Here is a 22,718-nt window from a genome sequence, read left to right on the forward strand (position 1 = left end):
CAGGTTAAGTATGGTAACTCAGTGATCAGAAAGAAAGCAAATGCTGGGGCACTTCGGTGGCTCAGTCGGTTAAGCCTCCAACTTTGGCTCAGGTCATCATCTTGCAGTTGTGTGTTCAAGTCCCGCATCAGGCTCTGTGCTGACAGCTCAGAGCCTGGGGCCTGCCTTAGATACTGCATTTTGCTCTCCCTCAAGGGTGAATAAATGTTAAAAAAAATAAAAGCAAGCAAATGCTAACACAAGTATTTCTGGCAATTCTCTTTATCATGAAGCTCAGTATTCCCATAGACATCTTGTTTTCTTGATTTCAAATAATTTTCATTAAACTCAATTACATACAGCTTTTGTATACAAAATGATAAGCCAGAGTAGATAGCAAATTCAGAGGCACAGGTGGTAAAGAAAAGTATGTTGAATTTCCAATCATTAAACTGGCTTTGAGTATGGTTGTAAACTCAAGAATATAACGCAAGTATAATTTTACTTGAACTAGTTAAAAGATAAAGTATGGTTAACATACTTCTATTAGGAAATATTTAAATTTTCTGTGAGACTTCAATTCCTTTTTAATGATTAAAACACTTTTATTAAGGGGTATTTGTCTACACCAATTCTTTTGACTCAATAAAATTGGCATTTCAGATTTAAAACTTCTATATTACTTAAAAGTAGGGATTCTTAGAGTTCTTCAAACCAAATAGCAGTCTAAACAGCAAAGGAGAGTGAACTGATATTCCTGGATTATCGTGATGCACAACCTAAAATGGTCCTTAAAGCATGGTGGCTAAAATACCATGGTTGCTTTGAAATTTCATTTTAAATCTTACGTTGTAATTTATAAGCTTTATATTTTGCATTCTTCTAATGACAGAACATGATATGTCCATGTTTAATGGGAAAATACTTTTAATTACCATTTAAAAAGACAATCCAAAAACATGCAGCATCCCATGCCTTTGTCTAATCCTTATTATATAGAAAAGCATGGGCATAGGGTTTAAACTGTCAGGATAATGCATTAGAGTAAGCATCTTTTTAATTTATGGTATTCAACAAAAAATACTTTTGGAAGCCTTAACTTTGTATTCTTTAATTCAGTATCGTTTTGTTTGAGATTCTTAGATGTAACGGTTTAAATAAACTCAGTTTTTGTGTGACTTTTTTAGAATCAGAAAAAAAAAAAAAACCTTCATATTTAAAAGAAGTATTTTTTAATAAGCAGGGTAAATTTACCAGTTTTGTCACATCAACCCTGTCTCCTCTCTCAAATCCATTTTACCAATAATTGTGTTTAAAAATCACTGGTCTTAGATTCCAAATGCTTTATTTACCATGGCCCATAATCTGGCCTCTTACTATCATAACGCGTTTCTCTACTTCTTCTGTCTCATAATCTACAAACTAGTCATGTTAAATTTATAATTTCTCTAGGGTGCCATAACCTTGATTCAGGTGTCTTTCTTTTAAACACACTATTTTGTCTTCAACCCTTCCCTTCCTCATTCCTCCCTCCAACCCAGCTCTTAAGTATAATTACCTCCAAGAATCCTTACCTGATAAAAGTTGAGTATGATATATATATGATAGCACCCAGTAGTTTCCCCATAAAACTCATTAAACTATGTAAGTGCTTATTTACTTATCTCACACCAGATTGAAAGCCCCATGATAAGAAGGAACTGTGTTTTATGTGCTGTTTCACAGCATCTAAGATGGCACATGGTTAGCATGTAGTATTTGTTGAATGAAAAAAATAAATGAATTCTCAAGAGGCAAAAAGATGTTAGCAGATAAAGTAGAAAATCCTTCTAAAATTGACTTATATTTCTAGTTGGTAGAAATCATAGTTTTGGGGGCTAGTATTTCATTTGAAAGCACAATACTGGATGTTTCATACTGACAATCTTTAAAACTGGAATCTCTCTTTTCAGGTGCTCTCCTGTAAAGATAAATAAATTCAGTTATTTAAAAACACGCAAGTGGTAATAACCACAGAAACTTACATACATTGTGTTATTACTCACTGTAGTGTAAAGAGCATGGGCTTTGAGGTTAAAAAATATCTCCATTAGCTCAGAAAAATTTTTATAATCACACCACCTTAAAATTGGCCCTTTTGGTAATCTTTGTACAAGACATTCCCAAAGCTCTATTTCTATAGGAATTGGTATTTTATAAAGTGCTTGCATAAATTATCTTGGTTGAAACTAAAAATAACACCCTGAAACAGAAAGAACATAGATGAGAAAATGGGCTCAGATAACTAACTGGCCTTGCTCAAGCTACCACGATCAGTAAATCGTGACGCCCAACATCAAGTCCTGTTTCCCAATGTCTATTGTCTAATATTTTGCCATATACTGTCTTGTCATAATGTGAATTAGACTAGAAGCTCCTTGAAAGTAGATAGTTCTACTATAACATAGCATAAACATTTCCAGAAACTTCCACATCATGCAAAATCACAAAATAAAAACTACAGGGCTATGGGAAAAAATGGGTTTGGAGAACAATACTCAAAAACTTCATCAGAAACTTTGCCAGAAAAATGGCAGCAGTTTTACATATGGTAAGTGATTAAAAAATATATATTGTTATAAATAGGACTTTATTTTGAAAAAGACTTTACATTGCTCTTGTTCAAGTGGCAATGGCAAGCAGTTTGGAGCTCGTGAGTTATTATTGTACAGTGTTGGTTACCTCAAATTGGACAAAAAGTTGACACCAGATATGGGTTAAGTGTGGTACCTAATACACGTGGAGAACTGAGGTATCCAATAGATATCTGAGGAGTGTACATAAACACATTTTGTGTAAATTTCTACACAGATGGTTTAGCTGGGTGCAGCTTTTTGCTTTCATCAATGTTTCCCGTGATGAAATTGCACACATGTAAATGTGAAATTCACGTAATGCTTAAATTATTCCCTAACACTTATCAAATATGTTGGAAAATTGTTATAGAACTGACTGTATTGTGGTTCTATTTGTTTTTGAATTCCCTGTAATGCACATAGCAAGTGTCCAATAAATGTCTTTTGAATAAGAAGTCCAATGTAATATTTAGGGAAAAAACTTCCATAAATGGAATGCAAAAAAATCTTTCCCAAGCAATGGAAAAGAAAAACTATCAATAGGATGGAACTGTATTCCACATACATTCCCACAGTGAACATCTGAGGTAGATATTATCCCCACTTTACAGATGGGACAGTTAAGGCTTTTAAAGGTCTCACTGTTACTGGGTAGCAGAAGATAGCTTGAATACAGTTTAACTGAACATCAATGCCTCCCCTTTTTCCAGAATAATAAAATATAAATACCTCACATTATAAAATTCCAAACTTATGAGAGAACTACAGTAATGTTATTATCTCCCCTGGAGCTCTTTCACTTACATCTTTAAAAAATATAAGTAATTATGCCTTTGAACATACATGTTTTACTTTCTAGGTATCATGACTAAATGAACTGGAATCACCTTTTAGAATTTTACAAGTCTCCTTAAAAGAACTCTTTTAACAACAATTCTTTGACAAATTCCCCTCCACCAGAACTGAACATAGTGATAAACACACCAATGCTTCCTTCATGTTTCTGGAAGACTTCCTAGTGATTTGAATCATCTGGAATTGTTACGATCCCAAAAACTAAAAAAGCAAAATAAAAATAAGGCAAAAGGAGTTTAAGCTGAACCAGACAAAAATAGGAAAACATCTAAATATTACATACAATGCACTATCGTTTGTCAGTTCATTAATCAGAAAAAGGAGTAATGTTAATTGGTTGGTTATGGTTACAAAAATGAAAGTCACAGGAGCAAGAAGCTTAATCACAAAGAAGAGAGGAGGGATGAAAAATGAGAGAAATGAACAGTGTAAATGACAGCTAAAGCAGCAACGAGGTTTAGAGACAGCAATAGGGGTGGTAAGCAGGAAATATTTAGCAAGACAGGACACTGGAGAAAACAGCTAGCCAAAAGAACACTAAAAACTATACTAAGGGTAATAGTCCCCAAGGGCATGCTATGACAAAGCTAAATCTCTGTTTGTACCACAGCTCTAACTATGGAGAGTACCAGCAATATCACTCAATGAGTGTTAGGTATTTCAACTATGAAACTGCTATCCAATTGGGAGTCGGGAAATGGATTGAAGAAGCATTCACTGAGTCGAAAAGCTGTCTATTTACTGAAATGACCCAAGGGCATCATTTTATTTTACCATTATTTTAATTAGGGTCAACACTTAAAAGTGTTACTTTCTAATCATTTAAAATCAATTCACATGGAGTTTCTTTCCCTGTCCAGCTAAATTTTATGTTTAGTACTGAATTTAAAAAATTATATTGATTTCTACTATTAGCTTTTATTAGCTATTAACTTGTACATTATAGTTTTAATTAGCAGGCCTCTATGTCTTTTAATTGTTAGGACACACTGGAGGACTGGACTGGGAACCCAAGGACCTGTATTCTAAGTACAGGTAAGTCAATATAAATATGTTGCTAAACGATTCATTTGACCTCTCTGTAAGTTTGTATTTAAAACAAGGTTAGAAACTATATACATTTGTATCTCTACATATAGATATATGTATACATGTGTACTATATATGCGCGCACAGTCCTTTTCAGTTTTAAAATTATTCCTTAGTGTTACTAACAATATGTATCTTTCAGCAACTTAAAATACTAAAAATGTTCAACAATTTTCACATCAGAAAAAAACCCACGTTTTAAGCTGATTTTTATGACTGAAAAAGTATATTCTAGAGTGCTTCTCAAACTTTAATGTCCAAATGGATCTCACCTGCCAATCTTGTCAAAATGTATTCAGCGGGTCAGGGACAGGGCCAGAGACAGTTTCTAATAAGCTCCCAGGTGATACTAATTGTTGCTGGTCTGGGGACTGCATTTTGAATGGCAAGGTTCTAGGATCTGAAGAAACTGTAATGCTGACTAGTGAGGCTAGCCCAGGTATTACAGACTAGCAACTATGACCAGGAATCAAACACTACAAGGAAAATATACCAGAGAGTCTCATGATGATATAGATATGGGATTTGTATTAGTATGGAAGGTGAGAAGTTGTGGAGGAACAAGAAAGGCTAAGTTGGCAAATGAAGCTCAATGATGGGGGGCTAGCCTTCTGTTTGTTTGTGCATTTGAAATGTTTCACAATAAAGAGTTAAAATTCCTGGACTAAAAAATCTTATATATAACAACACTAATGCCAATTAAGGGAATGAAAACAAAGATGCCAAGTACTCTTTCCATTGAAACAGGAGGGAGGCAGGAAGCTGCAAGAAGGGTAGCTATAATGGGAAGCTAGAAAGGATGCATTTGTGTTTAAGACTCTTACACCTAATTTCAGCCTTTAAGATACTAACAATAGTTGTTTACTTTTTACATCTTTACATTAAGAGAAAGTTGAAACTCTAACAGCTTACTCAACATTTATTGAAAAAGAAGTGATTTAAAAGCCTTCCTAAAACTGGTTAAATGTCATGAGATTTTATAAGGGGAGTATCTGAATCTTAAAAAATTATAGTTTATGTGTTGGATAACAAAATATCATCTCAACATCATGAATAATGGGAGTATTTGCAGTATTTAGATAGAAAAATAAATTTAGGCTATAGAATACACAACAAATTCCCTTTGAAAAGCAACCACTGAATAAGAAAAACACCACTAAATTCAAGGTAATGATTGAATTACCTTGTGTAATTGAATTATGTTTGGTAGGGACTAGATCAAGAAGAGGTAGTTCAATCTGTAATGTTTTATCTCAAATATTAAAATTATACATAAAGTATGGAAAATGTCAAAAGAATCAAGTGCTAAGTGCATAGGTGTTCAATACATTTTGTCTGTATTCTTCTGCAGATTTGAACACTTGTTTGTCCTTAATGTGAATAATCTGACACCTCAACATTTATGCTTTTATTTGCAAAACCTAAAATGAAAAAAAAAAAAAAACCTGAAAAGGTGTATATTTAGGAGAATAAAGAACCATAAAATTAAGATTTTTTTTGATGGGGCACCTGGGTGGCTCAGTCAAACGGCCAACTTCAGCTCAGGTCATGATCTCGTGGTTCATGGGTTTGAGCCCTGCATTGGGCTCTGTGCTGACAGCTCAAGAGCCTGGAGCTTTTGGATTCTGTGTCTCCCTCTCTCTGCCCCTCCCCCACTTGTGCGTGCGTGCTCTCTCAAAAATAAACATTTAAGAAAAATTTTTTCTAATTAACTGATACACAGATTCCAATACTGTGGCTTAAAATTAAGATTTTCTAGAAACATTTAACTACAATAGAAACCAATGTATACTCAATTTCACTAAACAATATTCAGGATTTGTGAGATCAAGACCCTGGAGTTGGGCTTTGCACTGAAAGCACAGAAATCCCTGCTTGGGATTTTCTCTTCCTCTCTGCCCATCCTGTTCTCTCCCTCCCTCAAAATAAATAAGCTTTAAAAAATCCAAACCAAAACACTCAATACTATACCCTCTTTTCCTGAATGAACAAACATGTTTTCAGATTTATGTTCTATTTAAAATATTAAATCAGTGAGGAAACTTTAAAGTCCTATGCTACTCATGAGAATATCCTTTCTTCCTTTCATAGCCTTTACGTGTTACAATTACCTCCACGTTTCACAGCAACGTTTAAAGTTGTACACATAAAAAAAAAATCTGTTTTAAGCGGAGCCTAAATTATAAATACATATTTTTTTTTAATGTTCATTTATTTTTGCAAGAGAGAGAGAGAGAGAGAGGATGTGAATAGGGAATGAGGGAAGAGAATCCCAAACAGATTCCACGCTGTCAGTGCAGCACCCAATGCAGTGCTCGAACTCACAAACTGTGAGATCATGACCTAAGCTGAAATCAAGAGTTAGACGCTTAACCAACTGAGCCACCCAGGTACCCCTACATATCTATGTTCAATTACATAGATATTATTATAGTAATAATATTACTGGGATATTAAAATAGTTCAAACAAAATACAAGGCTAATAATAATAAATCCAGTCTTCTTTCATTTGGCTTTGGGATGCATTATATATTTCCATTCTCCATCCTTTTGTTTTACCAGGCTGACACTTATAAAATAATTTTAGATCATTAAAAATACTTCCCTGTGGCAAAAAAAGGCAGTAGGGTAAGATTTATTGTGGATAAAGCTTACTACTGGCAAATCTGGCAGTCCTAAAACTCTGGTGGTGTTACATTTTCTCCTATATAAGCAGTTTACCAATTACACAGTATTTCTGCTTTTGTTTGAGCTTCACAATAACCCTGGTGAGGTGGGCAGAGCGGAATTACAGTCTCCACTTTATAAAGGCTACTGAGGCTTAGAAAGTAACTTGTCCCTCTAGAAACTATATGGTGATCCAAATAGAACTACAGGAACAAATTCAGTTTATTATAATTTGATTAGACTAACCTTAAATCTTAAAATGCCTCAAAAAAGCATCAGTTAATATATTCCTAACATAACTAATATAGAAGGATTTGTTACCCTTCCTGCTTAAGTCAAGCTATTCTTAGTGACTTTCAAATGCTAAATTCCATTTCTATCGTTAAATATAACATTAGATATAAATACATATGAATCCATTCCTTTGAAACCCATTTCCAAATAAATATTAATGTCAAAACCAAGTTTTTCTAGCTCAGTTACAGAAAAAAATTCTCTTCCTAAATCTTCAAGGTAAGGCCTCTATATTAACAAGCAGCTAAGTCTTAAGAACACTTCCCTGTTAGCCAGTTCGCTGTAAAAGACTGCAGCATATAGTGGTACTACTAGTGATGACGATGACTGGGGTCAATTTAATGTACCAAATTTTAAATATTCTAGAATGTCAAAATTACCACTTCATGGACTTGGTGCTTTGGAAGGAAGGCTGGATCACAGTGTACTCTTAAGAGACTGAAGAATCTGCCACTCCCTGGATGGGAAGAACCTTGGTTGCTAGTCATGCCTGATCAGAGGTATTGTGAACTCCCCCAGGTCGGCAACTGGAGCAACCCAGTTCCTACGTGCATTTCAGGACTTCTCTTTCTTCTTCCAACTCAAACTTCTCTTCTCAAACCACAGAAAACTACTTGAAATGTGGCAAGTACTTACTATCAGCTGTTTCGACCACCACCCAATAGTTCTGAGAAAAAGTTCAGAGAAACTTTGTTCAATTACGATTCATTAATCATGGTGTTGGGTTTTTTATACACTTTAGGCACATCTGTTGCTCAGAGTGCTTCGGTAACACAATCCTATTTTAGGAAGAAAAGACATGAAGGAGATCACCTAGCTTCTAAATAACCTCATTGTTGCTGACTCAAATTAACAATTATTTTTATTTACTATATTCTTATTTCTTGGAGAGGAGTGAATTGTTGTATTAATATAGCACATTTAAAGTTACCTCCTACTCCAATTGTTGTTTATTCTCCTAAAGTAGGAGTTTTGCATTAATTCTCACTTTCTATGCAAAATGTAGAACTCCAAAGTTACCCGACACCAACATACCTACTTTTTAAAAGTGGCCAAAAATATACTGGGTAATACAAATAGCACCCTAACTGGACTCCTTTAAAAAGTGAAAATTGTAACATCACAAATTACCCTGAAGTTTTTAAATATCCGGGCAAAAGTAGACTATATGTTACTGTTTTTCCCAACAACATCTAGTACCTTTTGTTAAAATCTCACAAGGTAATCTAAAATTAGTAGGAAATCTTTAGCAGACACAAAAGATGAGAGATGAAACTGCAGCGAGAGAGCATGGCAAATCCAAAAGGTCTAGTAGTGCATAAATCTACTGGAAAAAAAACAACAACAAAAGAGATAGAGAGAATTAACAAGATACAATAATAAAAGTTATGTCTTTAAAGCAGATTATAACAGGGTGGGAAATGTTTAATAGGTGTCCTCCTGAAAAGCAGTTACTATCTTTTAAATTAAAAAAAAAAAAAAAAAAAAAACAGCTGGTATATTTTCACAGCATCTAGATTTATTTATGGTATAAAGCCATAGAATTGTAATATTATTACTCCTTTCCCACCCTGGCAGAGAATAAACATGAATTCAGAAGCACAGTGGAGTGAAAACAAAGAAGAGGAGAGAGAAAAGGCAGCAGAGAAAGACAGAAAAGGTGAATACAGAGCTACAGAAGTGTTTATTGAGCATGCTACAGAGGTAAGCAGAGTACACACAAAAGGAAATTAAACAACCATCAAACCTCCCAACTTTGTTAGAAAATTAATTTTTAATTGTGCCGCTTTCAAACTATACTGAATTTTACATTTCTAAAGATGTAAAAACTCAACTAATAGAAAATATACATGACCATTCTGTCTACATAGATAACAGAATCTATGAATCTTGAAACTAAGTACATCAATTTCAAAAAGTATTGGTCATTTAAACAGAATCAACAATTCAGATTGACAAGAACTGTTCAAATTAATTTGACCTGTAGATTCTGAGCCATGTTTTTATTAAAGTCAGATCTATTCCTAAATACAAAATATTTTGAAGATTTATTAAAACTGAATATTACAATGCAAGGTAAATTAAGACTAAAGGCACATAAACTTTGGTCCCACCTGGTTGTCAGTTTTAGAAAACTGCCACAAAATTAATCTTCCTGCAAATTTTCGCAGTACACTTTCTTTATCTTTGAAAAATACATGCACCAGTTCCTGAACTAGCTAGACCAGTCTGCACATGCTCAGAAATCCACAACCATATTCCAAATCTTAATTACAAACTAAGGATGGCAATATATATTTAAATGCACGTAAGTCATGTCAACTTCAAAAACATCTACGAAAAATATTCAGCCACAAACAAGACATTACTTAGTGCTGACATTTATATGATACGTCCCACAAGAGTGTGTACAAAAAGGTTAAGATTCCACAATGCTTTCCACATAGGGCTCAAACTTACAGAAATCACTTTGTTGTCTTAAGAAATTAATACTCTGCATCTTGTTAATTTTAACTAATGCCTACATTCATAACTGAATCTAGACCAGAATTGTGAGATACAAAAGGCCAATGTTTTTTTAAAGCAATAAAGCCTAAGGTAGTAAAAACTAAAAAATGCTGCTTTAATTCTCTCAGTATCATGTATCTTATTTGAGTAAATAGAAAGAAATGTGACAAGCCAATAATTCAAAATAAGTTCCAAGCAGGAGAAACAAAAACTTAACCTTTTTACACACCCCTGCCTAAACATATGGTAATTCCCATATAACAATGTGCCCTAGACAACCAATTCCTTTTTCCTAGTAAATGCACAATAGCAACACTAGTTTTCCTTTTTAAGGCACGTATGTCAACTAAGTTGAAAAAGGAAAGTATAATTAAACTAAAAATTTAAACAGACAATAAAAATGGCTTCCCTATAGAACAGATGAAATATAGCAGTTAACACTCTGCCTTTATGTATGCCATTTCATTTTATAACCAAGGAATGATAACAGCATGAAAAAAAAAAAAAAGGAAACAAAAAAAAAATCAAACTCTGGTCCCCACTTTTCTGAACAGTCAATAGGTGATGACACCAAACAATGTGATACACCCTCCATCTTCACCTCCCCCTTTTTAAATTGTTGACTTGGAGAAAGACACTCTCAGATGATGGTTTTCACCAAGGTTATAATTATGAAGATCAATCAAGGCCTGGATAGCTTCTTCCACTGTTGCCATCTGAAGAAGAGCCATTTTGTGATCTCTTCTGAAACAAAATTATAAAATTAGATACTTCATAAAAATTAGGAAGGGCTTAAATACTTGAATTTTTGCCCACTACAGAATCAAAAATTTCCATAAACAAAAAGAATAAAAACTACTTGAAGAAAACTTTTAACTTCTATCAAGTCACTAATTTAAAGATAAGAAAGCTTGCTTACTGAAAAAATTTAAATGCTTTCACAGTGCCCCCAGTGTTAGCAAACAGTGTTCGTAGATCCTCTTCTGCTACTGAAGGACTAGGAAAATTGGATGGAAAAAAGTAAAGATTAATAATAATTTTCAAATTTTATTTCTAAAATGTATACCCATTTAAAAATCTCCAGCTTTAATACTTACGGGATATTGGATAGGTGTAGGGTTGCAGAAGGAGGAAAAATGTTCTGAAAATTTTTGGATCCAGGTTTCTTAAAACGATGCAATGGGGAATTACCAAAATCCTTTGTTAGCCCTTGATCATCAAGTCCCTCTCGAGGTAGTTGTACAGTCTGATGTTTAGACAGAGTAACACGAATAATTTTGCCATACATTTTCTGTCCATTAAGATGGTTCATGGCTATAAAACGAAAAAAAATGCCTATTAAAAAACAATATTAACAAAGTTCAAAACAAAAAGAATTCTTCTTTTGGAATAGCTGAAATAACTGAATTATATGATTTTTAAATAAATCTTTTTTTTTTTTGGTTAAGCTTATTTATGTTGAGAGAGAACATGAAAGGGTGAGGGGCAAAGAGAGGCTGGCTCCATGCTGACAGTGAGGGGCTGAGACTCACGAACCGTGAGATCACAACCTGAATCAAAACCAAGACTTGGACACTTAACCTACTGAGCCACCCAGGCGCCCCATGATTTTTAAATAAATCTTGAGTTTTCAACAGTCACTGGTGACAAGATGATTTAAATTTATTTGCCCTAGACCATTTTGGCAAAAAAGCCAGCCTCTTTCACAGAATGAAAATCCTCATTATGAATCTTCTCTTCCTTGCCAATCCTGATAAATCATATACTTAGATGCCACAGAAAGAAACTTAGTACTCATCTGTAACAACTTCTCTCTCCTGCCCCATAACCTAACTGCCAAGTCCTATGATAATCTTTTCTTCCTAATTATCTCTCAATTCTCTACTTTTCAGTCACAATTTTTTGATCTGCTAACTCTGTCTCCCAATTTGTCTTCCTGTTGGATTTTTCCCTACTTTTTTTTCAAATGCATCCTATTCCAAAGAGCAGCTGGATGACCTCTATAAATTGCAAATCTCATGTTATTACCTGACCCTAAAATCCTTAGGGTCAGACTAGGAAAGGTATAAAGCCATGTTAAAGAAATGAATTTGGACTATATCCTGATCTCCCCAGCATCTCTGAACGTATTTATTGATGATATACAAAACCAATTACTTTGTTAGTGCTGAGAATCAAGTGGTAAGACAAGAACCATCTCACCCCTCATGGAACTTACAGTATTTTAGTACTGTACTCTTTGAACTTTACCCTCCAGCTATACAAAACCCTATCTTCCTTGAAGTGCCAGTTTTTCTTACCTTTTAGCCCTGTGTGCATGCTGTTCTAGCTACAATAATTTTTCATCTGGTCATTATCCCTCCTAGTCTTTCTCACTGTTCTTCTCTGGAAAGGTTCATATTCCCCATGCAGCACTCGATTTTCTTCTTCTTAAATTCATCACAATTTAATTATCTAACTCCTCCTCCTTCCGACTGCAAAGGACATGAAGGTAGGAACCCCGGTCTCTATCCCAGCACACAGCACAGTGCCTAACACAGAACATTATTACATACCTACTTTCTGCGGTAGCAGTTGGGTTATTTTTAAACTAAGCAAACTGGTCTGAGGTTACAGATAAGTTACATGTTTTATGTTTTACTCACTAGTCACAACAACTTACGACCATTTTATAAGTCATATACTTTAAACTGAAGGTGTGATTTGACTACTCCAAGTATGTGTATTAACAGCAGAGAGATAAAGGCAAGGTGGAAGAAAAGGGAAATGAGGACAAAATCCTACTCACAACAGTACGTACACAATCTGACACCAGAGAAATGCACAATTTATTAAATCCAAGCATCTTTTCCTACTTACTCACAAAGAATATAAACCAGTTAAACATAAAACAGTTCTGAAAAGGAAAATGCTGTAGAAGTGTTAAGGTACCATTCAGAAAAGATTCAAAAGTAAATTCTTATTTCACTTACAGCTTCCCTAATTTGTAAAAACAAGTTTACTCTTCCCAATTCTTTTACTGTAGTGTTATGTATTTGTAATTTTCTTTAGATTTGCAACTGAGGCCAACAGAAAAAAAAAAAATCTCAGGCCTGAATTCTTTCTCACTTGTTTTACTGCATTTCACATATACTTCTAAATTTTCACTTACAAAATCAACTGCATTATTCAGAGATGGTACATAAACTCCTTTTATAAAACTTATTTGAATTATAAAATATTTTCAAAGTTCTAGAATTCTATTGTTTTAAGTGAACAGTACTTTGCTTATGAAAAAGTGCTACTACATCATATAAGGCATGGGTTATAAGGAATGAATCTGGGAATGAAGTGGTGTAAAGAAGCAGACTAAGGTTGTTATAAGAAAGCTATCTTTGTTCATCTTCAAAAAGTCATGAAAAGACGGCATAAACAGCTGAGCTTTGAGATACTGAAGAGCAGATATAAGAAAACAATAAAAAGTTCTAGGAATAGCACCTGCACCAAGAGGAGATGGATAATAGACTAATGGGATTAAAATAAAGCAAAAAAACCAAAAAGCTATCTCTAGAAGTAGTCAGGTAATGAGAAGTATGTCAAGTCAGCTGACCTGACAAAAGAATATGAAGTAATATGAAGTGGATGAGGGCCGAAGTTGAGGGGTAGAGTACCAGGGTTTTTAAGTATTCAAAAAAAAAAAAGAAAACCTTGTCAAATACTAAGGCATACATAATGATTAAGCAAAAAGCAGAAGAGTACTTGAATTACTAATTTAAGATGAATCAAGTTTAAATATTGGGACTCTGATAACTTGAAGCCTGTTACAAGAAATATGGCATAAATGGACGAAACAATCAATTAACGATAAAAGAGAAAAAAGCCAATGTCGCACAGTGGAAATGGCACTTTGGGTTGAGTATAATTTTCTACTTTTCCCTTAATCTCTGAAGAAGATATCAATGAACAATGAGAAGATGGTTAAAATATATATATGTATCTATATCTATATCTATAATATAGATATAGATCTATATCTATAGATCTATATCTATAATATAGATATATATATATAGATAGATATAGATATAGATATAGATATATATATCTACAGGACGAGTTTATAATTCAAAAAACTTAGGTGTGTTGCCTCTCTCATTATTCCAAAAAATGAATCTTAACATCTACTTGTCTATTTTATTAATCTATTCAAAAACCCAGCTTCTAGCTTTTCTTTCTTTCTCTCAACTGTCTTCTATACCAGTGATTTCTAGTCTGGTCTTTATCTTCTTCTTTCCTTGGGTTTACACCATCATTCTTAAAGTTAACCTCCTGTCACAACACTGCTTTCACTGTACTACACATACCTAATTTTAGTACAGTAGTTTCATTATTTTAGTTTTTAAGTATTCTAAATTCTTATTAAAGTAACTTCTTTGATCCATGAAATACTGGGAAATATAAGTGTATCTTTTTGTTACTAGCTCTAACTTGACTGTGCAACAGTGAATATGGTCTACATGATACTTTCTCTTTGCCTTATGGAGGGCTGCTTTAGTAATGTTCCCTATGTACTTAAAAAGAATGTGTTACATGTATAATTCTATACATGTGTCATTTGTGTTGTACCATTTGTATCCTTGTTGATCATTTTGTATGCCTGAAATAATTCAGAAAGGTGTGTTGACATCTCTGTGATGGAAGATTTGCTCAATTCTTCCTCCAGTTCTATTCATTTATGATTTACATATTTTGAGGATATTTCATTAGGGGCACACCCACATAAAACTGTTTTATTTTCCTGGTGATCTAAATTAATCTATCTTTTCTATATCCCTTTACTTTCAAATTTTCCACATTCTTGTGCTTTATATGCTTCTTGTAAAGAACTTTTTAAAAATCAGATCTGACGACCTGCCTTTCGACTGATGCATTTACTACTTTACATTTGTTGTTGTTATTACTGATGTATAGGGACTTAGATTCTATCATAATTTTAAAATTTATATTTTCCCCCATTATACTCCATACCATTTGCTATTTCCCTCCACTGGATGGGGGGAATCTCTTGAAATCTCGGCAATACCTCAAAGTGTGACTTAGAGTTCTTCACTATGCGTGACGGTTCCTCTGTGAAAGCCAATATAGACACACACTTAAAAATTGCTCAAATATCATTAACACTAGAGTTACAGGATTTCCACGCACTTTACAGCACACTTTGACAGATGTAATATAGTGGCTAAAGGTCTGTTATAAAGAACTAAGTAAGTTTACTTTTGAGATGGCAGTTATATAAAAATACTCTTTGGTATTTTGTTAAAATTCTGTTAAAGTTCATTTAGGATAATATGTTACTCTTAAAACAACAATTTAAGAAAACGCTAAATTAAATAAGCCATGGTAGAAAGCCATGGTAGAAAGATTATTAAAGAAACACCTTAAAGTTTGCAAATTTTAAAACTCTGGTCTAAAATGATTTAGCATGGCCTCTGAGATTTGCAGCAATCTCGTTCACATTTAAACACTACTATCTCTTAATGTTCTTTATTTCCCCCATACTACTTCCTAAACATAAAAATATCTGCCTAGGGGCGCCTGGGTGGTTCAGTCGGTTGGGTGTCCGACTTCGGCTCAGGTCATCATCTCGCGGTCCATGAGTTCGAGCCCCGCATCGGGCTCTGGGCTGACAGCTCAAAGCCTGGAGCCTGTTTCGGATTCTGTGTCTCCCTCTCTCTCTGACCCTCCCCTGCTCATGCTCTGTCTCTGTCTCAAAAATAAATAAATGTTAAAAAAAATTTTTTTTAAAATATATATCTGCCTATACCATAAAACAATGAGTATTTTCAAATAGAGTCCTATGAAAACCAAAGGGAGAACAGGGCCCCAAAACATACTAAATTTTTTATTCTCACTAATTTTTTTCAACAGCACACCTTAGTTTTCTGTGGGATTTGAGTATGTGGGTGTGAATTTTAAAGGCATTAATGGTGTGAATACATATTTTTCTGGTCATATACTTCAAAATCTACCCTAAAAGCAATGAGAAAAAATAAATTATTTGCTATTACATATGGTTTAAAAACTACAAATCATGCTATTAGATAGTCAAGGCTCTAGTAAAATGTAAGTACTGTTATGCACTGAGCTGTATTCTCCCAAAATTCATATACTGAACCTCTAAGGAGATAGTGAAGGTTAAATAAGGTCACAAGGATGAGGCCCTCATCCAGTAAGACCAGTGTCCTTAGAAGAAGAGGAAGAGAAACCCAGAGAGCTCAGAGGAAAGGCTATGTGAGGAGATGCGGGGAAGGTGGCCATTTGCAAGCCAGGAAGAAAGCCCTTATCAGAAACTCAATCTACTGGCACCTGAGAAAAAAAATTTCTGTTGTTTAAGCCACTCTGTGGTATTGTTTTAGCAGCACAAACTGATGTAAGTATAGTAAAAACTAAAATGCCACTTACTTAAAATAGTCATTATATATATAAAATATCCAGAAGAATTTGATTAAATTCTACCTGAGGTACTTCTTAACCATTGTAACTGTAAATCCTTTACATGAGGGTAATGTCATCCACAGCTCACACAGTGATGAGAAACAAATGAAACACTTGAGAAATGTTTTTTTAAATGCTACTTACAATGTACATAAAAGCAATGGCCATGACTACCCTTACCAGAGTACAGAAGTATACACAGCAGAGGGAGAAAAAAAGATTTACAAGGACACCCAGAACATGATTAGCACTTTTTTATACATCTTTCATTAAAGATGGGTATCTCCATTTTAAAGAGCAGAGAGCCAGAGGTCTAGTTTTATACGTTGTCTGAGCTACCATGAAAGCTGGTAAGAAATAATAAAATTAAAATTTACTTCTATCTGATACCAAATGCCAAAAGGTCCATGTCATGTTCAAGTTTATGACCTTCACTGGGCATAAGAGCAAAAATACACTAGTCCTTACGTCGTAAGTGACAAATTTCGAAATTAACAACATGAAAACAACCAACCTGAGGCACCGAATGTCAATGAACAGAATTACAAGCTAAAGATCATACTGATATTTACAATCTTCTCACACTGTGAATGTGTAGTTGTATTCCAGATTTATGTGATCTGACTTTGTGTATGAAGGCAAATGATGTATTAATTTAATTAAAATACTTACCTAAGTTAAGAATGTAAGTGTAATTTGACTACAGTACATTTTAAGATTCCAAAAGGGATTAACAATGGTGTATTGTATGTGGCACAAGGTTTTCATTTTGTAAAAACCCAGTACCCCTAAAATACGTTTTCCATGTGACTCTTTCTATTATTAAGTTTAGCAAAAATCTAGGAGAATTAAGATAACACCACATTAATCAGGACTCCATGGACTATATTTAGCCTAGCAGTTAACTTCTATCACAGGGAATAAGTAGGAATGAAAAACACTAGGGATCTTTAATACAAATGTCATAATTCTTATGTGAAATTATTATTGCAATTCTGGAGCCTAAACCTTTTTCCACTGGATTGTACTTGAGGAATGGTAAGAGGACAGCAGACAACCACAAACATATTCATCATGTATAATGACTCGCATTAAAATACGAAAGTTAACGTGCCATTTTGAGCCTTGGCTATCCAAAATAATAAATAAATAAATGAATGAATGAATGAGTAAATAAAGGTTCTTACTGCCATAAAGGGGTTTGATTTTATTAACAGATTCAGATTTATAGACGTATGGGTAACTGTTTAACCTTACCAAGCTGTGATTGGTTTCCATCAGCCATCTGTATCAGAGCACTGTCTTTCTTATTGTACAAAATCTTCACACGCTGCACATCTCCATAAACACCTTTTTTGGAGCCACAGAGAGGTAATCCAAAAATGGAATTAATGTTACATGCAAGTCAGCTGAAGATTATCTTTCTGACATATTAATGAAACATTCAGACATCAACATGATCACTCATTCAAACTCATCATTCTCACAAATGAATAAAGAAGATCAAGATTTTGAACAGTGAATTTTGAAAAGAATAATTTTTGATAAACCCTCAAAGCTATGTGAATGATATTAAATTAAAGACCATGCAAAATAAATCAGCATGCATTAAAACAAATTTTGTGTCTATGGAGAGTTTTAAATAGCAAAGAAAAATAGCAAAAGATTTACTATTCAACTTTAAGCCAAAGTGCTAGCTACAAATAAGAATTAAGGTGAAACAAAAATCAAATCAATAATAAAAGTATAGTGCTAACAATAACATACCGAAGAGGGTAAACAGACTTTGGGGCGTAACCATCTTTAGAAGGAGAGAAGAGCAAGCAGCGTAAGACAAGAAGAGAGAAGAGTCGAGGAAGAGCGGAGATGAACAGATCATCCATAACGAAGGGTGGTTCCCGCAGAATGGTGAGGTGGTCATGGATCATGGTTCAAGGCGGTTAATTGGGGCAAGTTGGTCCGAGGAACATTTGTTCAAGCACAGAAGCATGAACATAGGGAATGGAGACAGGGAATGAAGACAAGGACAAGGAAAATAAAGGATAAGACAGGGAAGGGAATGGGCATTTGGGAAAAGACAAGGAAAGGGAAGGTGAACACACAGGGAAAAGGATGAAATGGGGAAGGGAAACAGCAATGCAGAAGAAAAAAATAAGGAATTGGGGAACAAAAAAAAAATAAAATATAGGTCAGTACATAGGAAATGCAGGAATTTGGTCAGAAAATGGTTGGTTTATGTACTGTACAAGAAAAACTGAGTAAAATGTAGTCATCCAAGACAAATATGGGTAAAGTACATCTATATCAAAGAGTAAATTACAGCATTTCATCTCAACATAGGGAAGGAAAGCATGCACAGGAATTTTAAACTTTGAACTTTAACTGCATAAGCATGGCTGGTTATGAAATGCAGGCAAAATTCTTAAAAGAAAAACAAAGGCACTCTGATTCAAACATTTTAGCATGCAGAACTGTGAATGACAATAGTATCAAATGATAAAATAAGCTTAATGTTCGTATTAACAGAGGCCAATTAAAAATGAAACAAATATTCAAATTAGACATTGTAAACTGATACACTGAGCTTCCCACATTTCATACCAGCTTTCATAGCAATCAAAATAAAATATACCAGACATAAAATGTACAACTAAAGAAAATAACTCAGCAATAAATTTTATTTAACAAGGGGGAGGGGGAATAAAGTTGAAAAATATTTTTAGAAGACAATGACTAATAACTGCAAAGAAAAAATTACTAAGAAAGACTGGAAGAGTGCCTCGTCAAGATCTTTGGAAGAACCTTCAAAGAAAAATGTATTAGAGTAGTTCACATAAAATAAGATTTAAAAAAATGCAATGACACATAAGCATGAAATGAACAAGCAAATAATTAGAAAAGGCAAAGAACAAAATTGTTTTACAGTTAAATCTGCAAATTAGATCACATTTGCCTTTGAGAACAACAGAAAGAAAAAGCCATACTACAGTACTTCACCATATTTTTCTTAGGAAAAATAGGTAGTTAGGTTAAAATAATATAATAATAATAATAATAATAATAAGATATATATAAAGAGATATGACTGCCTAGGGAAATATTACCTAAACAAATACATAGATTTTATTCAGAAATAGAAACGTACAGAAAATACTTTGACTAATGAATGTACATAAAAAGAAAGGCAAGTGCAAAATGAAATAAACATGAGAAACTTTCACAAATGAAATGGAGTTAAAGAATAAACATTACAAAATTATTTTACTAACCTCTTCATTTAAATTGCTAACCAACAGGACTGTATTGCCACCAGCTGAGACTCCAGGCATACCCACTCGGCCAGCAGCAGCTGCAGCAGCTGCTGCAGCAGCATTTGGAATAGCCAAAGGACTCAGAGCTCCTGGAACAGCTGCAACAGGAAGCCCTAATTTTAAAATAAAGCATATTTTACGAAACACACACAAGTCGTTTACAAAAACCAATTTAAGCACGATGGCTGCATGGCTTACGGCTGACCATTCCAAATGGTTCCTGAAAGTTAATTTGTATAACATTTAGAAAAATGGTTTACTGATAATGCATCAGAGAAAATTAACTGGTTTCAATGAAATCATTAAATATTAGGGCTAAGGTACATACCTGTATGTTAAAAAATTAAATATACCATATTCCATCTCCTATGAAAAAGCAAACAAAGCATAAAGGATGTAATATTTCTAAATCAGAGATTTGAAAAATTCACTTCCACGGTTTATAGCAAGAAGCCACATCTAAAATAAATATCATCTTCAACAAAACAGTAACTCACACTTTTTTCTACAAGTGCTATCATCTTCATAAACTCATACTTGAAACCAGACAGCTACAGTTTATGAAACAAACAGTAAGTCAGTCCTTCAGTTCTTGGAGACCTATCACCCTGAACATCATTATTTAATTCATTCAAATGACTTAAAGAAAATCTTACAGAAGTTTGTTTGCCTTAATTCCATACTCAAGTAGTCATAATGAACACAACAAATTTCTCAAACACATTTCCCCAGTAGAAGGAATGAGAAAACGTCACCGTATCCACACAGGCTTTCTCCTTCAGTATTTTCCCACATTTTGCCTACCAGTTTTAACATTTCCTTCTCATTTCTATTGTTCTATTTTCCAGTCTTACTGTTGTTCTATCATCTTTAAGATATGCCAGTCTTCACTCTAGAGAGAATTCTCTTTTGTCTCAGCATCTTTTATCCACGTTCCAATTAAAAGAATGAACTCTAAATCCTTTCATCCCTGAAATTCTTACATACCAGCTGATTCCTCAATACATATTAGTTCACTAATGAAGTAAATTGTATGTTACTTTTATTCTTCCCATGAAAAAGGAAACATCCAACCTACATGAAGTTAATCCGTGACATACCTGGATCAAAACGGCCCTTTGTACTGTTGTCCCAAAAGTTCATGTTTTATTTCTTCTTTTCTCTTTCCATCAGCCTTCTTGTCTATGTCATAAGGATGTGTTGTTGCCTTTGGTTTCAGATCTCTCAATATTTTAGCCAAGTTTTTTTTTTTTTTAAGTCTTTTTACGTTTTAGAAACTATGATGGCCTTTCACTGACAGTCTAAAAGGTTAAGATTCACAATTCTTAATCTCTTCAGTTTCTGACTTCTAAATTTTCCCTCCAATTTCTTTGTATCTCTTCTAAGCACTCCAACAGTGGAAAGATATTTTTCTCAATCTTTCTGTGGATAAGCGTATTTTAGTGCTTTTTGCCCACTTTTTGAGATTCCCCCTTTTTTATTTCTCCATCTTATTTTTTAGATTCTACTTTTTGTGATGGAAAATATCCAACACATAGAAAAGAGAGTCTACAATAACAAATCCCACATACCCATCACACTGGTTTACCAATTACCAACTTATGGCCAATCTTGTTCCATCCATTCACCCATTTTACTTTTAAAATAGAAACTTCTCATGTTCTTTGATGCCTTTTTGGATCCATCGGTGTGAATCTTTTTAACCAATTATTCTACAGTGTTACAAACTTCCCCAAGTCAAATACTATAGCCCTATGATTACACTTCATAGGTTGTTTCCATTTAACATTCAATAGATATCTTAATTTGCTGCCAAAGGCAAGTATGAGGATACATTCCCAATTCTTAGATATGCACTAACAGTAATTTTGTTTTTGAATACTGTTAGAAAGTGACCCCTCATCCTTTCTTTAAATATAGTATTCCTTAAGTATTTTCAGATAGCTGTGGCTGAATGTACATACCATTCAACTAAAGTTGACAACACAATTATTTCACACTGGCAGAAACTCCAGATGCAGGCATTACACTGTCAAATTATTTCCTCATTTCCCTGACTTTAATTGGCTACTTTTCAGTGGAAAAAGTAACTTAAAATTCTGTTAAGATTCTTGGTCTTAATGGGATCCAGTCCATGGCCCAAAACAAATACTATCGAAAATACATGGTATGCAGAAGAGGTCAATATCAACCCTCAAATTCCCTTTTAGGAATAAAAGACTTTTTTTTTTTTTTTTTTTTTTAAATCCATCAAAGACATCTGAGAGCAGCTCCTTTCACAAAAAATTAAATCAGCTACATTTCTGGTTTTTCAATTCTACCAGACAAGAAACAATTTTCAGGGCCCACTAAGCCAGAAAAATTTAACTGAAGAATTAGTTACCAACATTAATATAAAAATTTTCCCTGTACATCCCTACTCTTCACTGCCACCTTGTTCATTAAAATACTCCTACTTATCTACTACAATAGTCTTGAACTTTGTATCCCACAATGAAAATGTTCTTTTAGTCTCAGGACCCCTTTATACTCGTAAAATTTACTGAAGAATACAAACAGCTTTTAAATGAGTTGTATTTAACATATCAGAAATTAAAGCCAAGAACTGTTTTAAAAAGAACAAGTATACATGATCGCATATTCTATTATCCTTTAAAGCAATGTATGCTAGTGAGAATAAGTCAAAAGACAACATTTTAGTAGTGTTATGGATATATAGTTTGGACTTTGTTAGACACCCTAAGAGGGCCTCCAGAGATCTCTAAACATTTTGTGAACCACTGCCATGTATTCTTGGTATGATGCTTTGTACATCTGTGGTTATCAATAAATAAGGAATTGGGGGAAAAAAAAAAAAAAAGAATTCACTTCCAAAAAAGAAAATGCTGTAACATGATGGATACACACACACACACACACACACAC

General features: G+C 33.9%; 1 protein-coding gene across 5 annotated transcripts in view; it reads right to left on the reverse strand.

Annotated features, from left to right (window-relative positions):
* Positions 1-9,470: 9,470 nt before the first annotated feature.
* Positions 9,471-22,718, reverse strand: part of PTBP2 (polypyrimidine tract binding protein 2) — an 81,129-nt gene continuing 67,881 nt past the window's right edge. For 2 of the 5 annotated variants that reach the window (XM_049616755.1, XM_049616760.1), the window contains 6 exons: positions 19,752-19,906; positions 18,250-18,283; positions 17,740-17,832; positions 11,106-11,322; positions 10,928-11,005; positions 9,471-10,752 (listed from right to left, as the gene is read on the reverse strand). In XM_049616755.1, the coding sequence (XP_049472712.1) occupies positions 10,620-10,752; positions 10,928-11,005; positions 11,106-11,322; positions 17,740-17,832; positions 18,250-18,283; positions 19,752-19,906 (710 nt within the window). In that variant the 3' untranslated portion in view covers positions 9,471-10,619. The remainder of the gene's footprint in view (positions 10,753-10,927; positions 11,006-11,105; positions 11,323-17,739; positions 17,833-18,249; positions 18,284-19,751; positions 19,907-22,718) is intronic. The other 3 variants (XM_049616759.1, XM_049616758.1, XM_049616756.1) reach the window with 3 other exon arrangements.

The sequence above is a fragment of the Panthera uncia genome (genome assembly GCF_023721935.1).
Source record: "Panthera uncia isolate 11264 chromosome C1 unlocalized genomic scaffold, Puncia_PCG_1.0 HiC_scaffold_4, whole genome shotgun sequence".
Lineage (NCBI taxonomy): Eukaryota > Metazoa > Chordata > Mammalia > Carnivora > Felidae > Panthera > Panthera uncia.